We start from the raw sequence: 5,877 nt of genomic DNA, 5'->3' as shown, positions 1-5,877 counted from the left end.
TCCTGCCCCTTTTCTGTGCTTCTCACAGTTTTGTGAGACTGAAAACTCCCCAATGGCAGGCACTGTGGTTTTCTTCTCTGTATTCTATACCACTAGAATTTAATAATTTTTGACTCTAAATGCATGACAAGGAGGCAGAGTTTAGCTTAGCATAAGAGAAATTTTATTTTATTTTTTTTAAAGATTTTATTTATTTGAGATGGGGGGAGGGGCAGACGAAGAGGGAGAAGCAGACTCCCCACTGAGCAGGGAGCCCAATGTGGATCTGTATCCCAGGACCCTGGGACCATGACCTGAGCTGGAGGCAGATGACCTGACTGAGCCAATCAGGTGTCCCAGCATAAGAGAAATTTTAAAAAGTATACCTAAAGCAAAGTATAGATTAGTGGTTAAGTATAGATTAGAGTATAGATTAGTGGTTAGTATAGATTCTGGCCTTCTGGGGGGCCCTGCTAAGTGGGGAATCTGCATCTCTCTCTGCCCCTCCCCGCCTTGTGCTTGTTTGCCCTCTAATAAATAAATTAAAATATCTTTAAAAAAAAAAGTTTCTGGCTTTCATGTCTTACTTCTGTTCAAATTTCAGATTTTTGTTACGTTGAGCCAGCTTAATCTGCCTGTACCTCAAAAAATTATGATAATAAAACCTATGTCATCAAGTTGTTGTGAGAATTAAATAACACATAGGAAGTACTTGGCTCAGTTCCAGGCACCTTGTAAGCACCTGGTAATGTTAGATATCACTATTGTTTTTATTATTGTTATGGTCGCTCACTAGCACAATCTCAAACACAGTGAGTGGCTTTTGGAAGCAGTGAGTTTCCTTTTCCTGAAGGTATACACGTAGCAGTAAATTCAGGAGAGATGCTGTAGAAGCAGTTCTTGAAAAGATTAGATGACTTCTAAGGATGCTTCTAATCCTAGAAAAGGGAAGCTATTTCTCGGATTCAAAGGAAGTGTGATCATTAGTGTTACTTCTAGCAAAGTTGAGGAGCATTGGGAAGAGGAAAAACAAAGACATCAGATTTGGCATCTGCATGTATATATTACAAAGAACAAAATATTTTATTCTTTGTGAGCAGTTAGTTGCAAAAGCCCTTTTATTTATGTTGTAACCCACATGGCAAATCAGGCCCTCACATGAAAATCAATCCTTTTTCAAAAGGAATAGCTTGGTCCTGCCAAAATGGAACAAACAAAACCTTAAAGACTCGTTTGAACCCTACTGAAATGTCTTTCTCCTTTGAAAGAAATCTATTAGTGATGCAAATGCGAAGTTATCTGCACAGATGATAATCCTAGCAAACAAAACAGTGAAACCATTACCAGGTTCTCATGCTGAGAATTTGGCTTTCCAGTATTAAAAAGGCGGAGAAAGAGAGCAGAACTGATTCCTATTTGGGATAGTTTATTAGGTCTGCTTATCTGAATCCTGGACTAATTATTCTCATGTTTGGCTTAAGGAGGCCAAACAATTCTCCAAATGTGGACAAGCTGAAGAAAGACCTCAGTCCGGGTCCCCAGCAAGTGCCGTAAACAGAGAAAAGCAGGAATGGAATAACATTTATATTTAGGAGTTTAATTCTCAAGATACCTGAGCCTTAAGGTGAGATCTAGCTAGAAGAAATCCAATGATAAGCACTCACGTGGTAGTAACTTAAGAGATGAGCACATATTACTGACACTTTAATTAAAAATTAGACAATTGGGGGCACCTGGGTGGCTCAGTGGGTTGAAGCCTCTGCCTTCCGCTCGCTCGGTCATGATCCTGGGGTCCTGGGATTGAGCACCCTATTGTATGGGCTCTCTGCTCAGCAGGGAGCCTGCTTCCCCCCTTTCTTTCTCTGCCTGCCTCTCTGCCTACTTGTCATTTCTGTCAAATAAATAAATAAAATCTTAAAAAAAATAGACAATTGGAAGGCTACTTGTATAGGTGAAGAGATGGTCGTTTTCCAACATCTTCTAGTCAATACCTACTCAGATAAACAACTTATTTGAGAACTTAACATGCAATCTTACTGTAGGCAAAAGGACTGAAAACAAAAATGTATGAGATAGTTAACTGTAAGTATAGTGGCTTTATTATTTGATTATACTTATTTTATTTTTAAGTTTGATAAGACCTAGTTTCTCAGGAGCCACCAGGCAATTGGGAACACTAGTGGTCAGAATGTGTGGTGCCTATGGATATTAAGAAGGTATTTCTGAAGCAAAACTCAAGATAGTATCATCCAAGTGGCCATCACCTATTTGGTTAAAGCTTTTGGAATGCCTAGTGGGCAATGGGCAGTTTCTTGAGAACAGAAAATTAACCCTCCACTTCTTGGACAAGTATTAACAGTTGAGCTGGTGTCCACATAGATCGGATGTCATGCTCACAATCTGGGTCTCACGCCGGGTGGGGCTTTAGGTGGGTAAACTAAAGAGCTTCCGCCTCATCATGTGTTTACATTTCAGGTGCAGGATGAATCTTGCTCATGCTCCACCCTCCACCACCTCTCCTTTGCAAGGTTGCTCCACGGCTTGCACTGTCCCCGCCCGGGTCTTTGATAATTCAGCGTCTCCAGAGAAGGTCAATCACTGCTTCAGTTCTAGACTCTATATGCTTGCTTCCCACGCCCTCCACTCGGGCTGGTGGGCGGCCGCTCAGCGTGTTTTTCCCCCCGAGTTTCCCACGCCCTATCCACCCCACATGCCTCCTGGCTGCTCTCCAGGCCTGCCCTCTTTTGCACCCCGGCAGGCCAGCTCCAAGGGCTCCTGTCCGGTGTCAAAGCAAGCACTTTCCTCAGGGCTACCCCTTCTCCGCAGTCCCAGAAAGTCTCTGGTAATCGGCTGTGTCCTGTGTGTAGGTGCTTCTGAAAATAAGCTGGGGACACTGGCTGCCTAGCAAATTAAAACTACACTACCTGCATAGGGTTGGGACGTGATACAGCAACGTCCAACTTTGCCGTTCGGGGAATGAGAAGTGAATATGAGCTACTTTCTCCCCTCACCCCCCACCCGTCCTTCCCCCACCCCCAAATTACCGCGAACCCCGGGGCAGTCACGCCTGCCCAGCAAGACTCGGCCGCTGTCAAGTGCGGGTTGGCGGCCCGGGAACGCGGTGCGAGTTCGGGGTCCCGTGCTGCAGGGCCGCCCGCCCACGCCTGGCAGGCGCGCGGAGCCGGAGCGCGCACGGAGCCGCACGCGCGCGGGCCGAAGAGCGCTCCCTCCGGGATCGCGGCTGCGCAGTCGGGCGGGAACCGGGAAAAGGGGGAGGAGGGTGGAGGAGCCGGAGTAAGGGGAGGGGGAGGAGCGGCGAAAGCGGAAGCCATGTTGGAATTGCACCCCGAGCGAGGGGCTGCGAGTGTTCTCCTCTCCTTGTGGGTGTGACCCGGGTTCGGCGCGGCGGCGGGCTGCGGGGGCGGGGACGGTTAGCCCGGGCGGCAGCGGCGGCGGCTGTGTGAGAGGAGCGGCGGCGGCGGCGGCGGCGGCGGCGGCCGCAGCGTGGAGCCGGGCGATTGTGACCGCCGGGGGAGCAGGGGGCCGGCCGCGGCTCCCACTCTCCGTGTGGCCCCCTGAGCGCCCCCCCTCCCCTGCCCGGGAGGGAGGCGGGGGGCACCCGGGGCCCGCCATGAACCCCGGCTTCGATCTGTCCCGCCGGAATCCGCAGGAGGACTTCGAGCTGATTCAGCGCATCGGCAGCGGCACCTACGGCGACGTCTACAAGGTAAGGGCGAGGGGCCGCGCGCCGGCGAGGCCGCGGGGTCGCGACCCGCCGCGGGGAGGGCGGGGGGCGCCGCCGCCGTCTGGGCGCCCGCGTCTGCGCTTCCCCTCTGCAGGAGACGCGGGCGCCCGGGAGCTGGAGGGTGGGGGGTGGGGAGGAGCGGGAGCCCGACGCTTCGCTGCCTGGGAACGAACAAAGGGCCAAACGGGTAACCCCGAGACCTCGGAGCCCTTACCTGAGTGCTCTGCTTGGACGCGCGGTGCTCGGGAAGGGCTGGACGCGAGCCGGCCGCTCTGCTCAGCGCAGCGCGGAGAGGGTCTGGCCGTTTGTTGCATTGGCGCGGGGTCAGTGCGACGAACCAGATCGCGGGGGTTTGGCGTATGTCAGACGGACCTGGGACGGTCCGCTGTAGGTCTGGCACTGCAGACCACCGGACGGGGCGGCAGTTACTACTCGGGGCAGCCTCCACCCACAGCCCCCAACCTTTCACCTCTTAGCAACCGCATACCATCTTCTTTTGATTTTCCGACTATTGACTTTCGTTTGTAAAAGATACCTCGTTAGTATGATTCCCCCCCGGTTTGGAGGAAAAAGCAACTTTGCTTCTTCCTAATCTAATTGGACAATGATGCATCATTAAACTTGCTTTTGTCGATGACACATAAAATTCAGCCCCCCCCCTTTTTTTAAGTGAATTGCATACTCAGGAAAGTATTTGACTAGGTTAGAATTCAAAGTCCATTAGTAGTGCAGCATTCCTGTTGTAGACGGACCCCTTCTAAATGTGGGAGATAAATCACTGTTCCCTGGCCAGTTCAACTCTTGGCCTCGCAGAGACTGCCAAGAAGCGAATAGTGCCAAATGTGGCGGCATCTTGATTTAGTTGTGTATCTTCTTACTGGTGACTGAAGTGGAACTCGTCCTGTTTCACATAACATCTGAGGATGCATCCAGAGAAAATTTTACTTTGGAAAGTTTGGTTCTAACTGAACTTTCTGCCCATGTTTAAGCGATAGGGTTTTTGCTTTTACTTCAGTGCAAGATGTATGGTGACTCACAGTGCAGCCAGGATTCTGCATTAGTCTTGTTTTGTGGATGATTTTGCTGCCTGTCATCATTTGTCTCATCAGTTTTGCTTATAAGATAACACAGGTGTTTTGTGTACACCTATTAGGTATAAGGTACTGGACATCGAAGTACTTGGGTTGTAGCAGGCAGGAAAAGGTAGACATATTCCTAAGTCTTACCTGGAATTTATATGGGGGGGGGGGAGAAGAACACTAAACAACCACTTAGATTATTTTATTGCAGTTTATTTTGTGCTGCCCAGGAGAAAAGAGGATTAAGATTAGGGTTATGAGAGCATGTAACAGGAGGAGCTGATCTCCTTTTGGGAGTCAGAGGCAATGGGGAGAGAAGATTATGCCAGATAGAGGGAGCATAATCTGTGAAGGCTGTGAGGCCCCAAGGAACAGGGGTAAGGATTTGAAAGGCCTCAGTGGCTTGAGCAGCCAGAGAAAGAGAATGGCCCTAGATCATACAGGCCCCTTAGGTCTTTAAGGCGGACAGTTTTTTCTTTAGGACAGGACAATGGGGAGCCATTGTAGGGTTTTATGTAGAGGAGTAAAATTGAATTTAAAAGATCTACCTGTACTGTGGTGTAGATTGGAGGAGAAAGAATAGTTAGGCAGCAGCCGCTGCAGTAGTCCAGATAAGAATAACGACTGCTGTGTTTTGGAATTGGTGGTGATTATGAAAGTTGAAGTGAATGGATCCAAATAGATCAGAAGTGTTAGGGGAGTCTAGTTATATTCAGTTGAAAAGTTAACTAAAATTTTACTAGTGGCTAAGTCTTAGGTGGCAGTGTGTACAGTAAGTTCTTTTCGAGTTCTTTACAAAAATAATTGGTTGTGTATTTACTATATTTAGAAAAAAACAGCTGGTAGTTAAGCCACATGATTAAAAAGTAAAAAAAATTAGGGCCTGTAATTTCCTAAGGACATCTAAGTGCAATACAGGTATAAGTTGATTACTCTTGTCATCCATTTAAGGTAATGATAATGAGAACAAACATATATGGAGTGCTTATTATTTGCTAGGCACTGCTCTTAAGATTTTTTCATGTATTAATTTACTTACTCCTTATAGCAATCCTGTGAAATAGGTGCTGTTAT

At 48.3% G+C, this 5,877-nt stretch overlaps 1 protein-coding gene across 2 annotated transcripts in view; it reads left to right on the top strand.

Annotated features, from left to right (window-relative positions):
• The first annotated feature begins 3,586 nt into the window (after positions 1 to 3,586).
• Positions 3,587 to 5,877, top strand: part of LOC111158411 (mitogen-activated protein kinase kinase kinase kinase 3) — a 199,121-nt gene continuing 196,830 nt past the window's right edge. For both annotated transcript variants that reach the window (XM_022520409.1, XM_022520408.1), the window contains exon 1: positions 3,587 to 3,706. In XM_022520409.1, the coding sequence (XP_022376117.1) occupies positions 3,611 to 3,706 (96 nt within the window). In that variant the 5' untranslated portion in view covers positions 3,587 to 3,610. The remainder of the gene's footprint in view (positions 3,707 to 5,877) is intronic.

Source organism: Enhydra lutris, unplaced genomic scaffold, assembly GCF_002288905.1.
Source record: "Enhydra lutris kenyoni isolate GAN:26980312 unplaced genomic scaffold, ASM228890v2 scaffoldscaffold59, whole genome shotgun sequence".
Classification (NCBI taxonomy): domain Eukaryota; kingdom Metazoa; phylum Chordata; class Mammalia; order Carnivora; family Mustelidae; genus Enhydra; species Enhydra lutris.
Note: the sequence above shows the minus strand (reverse complement) of the source record. Positions and strands in the feature narration are given on the sequence as shown.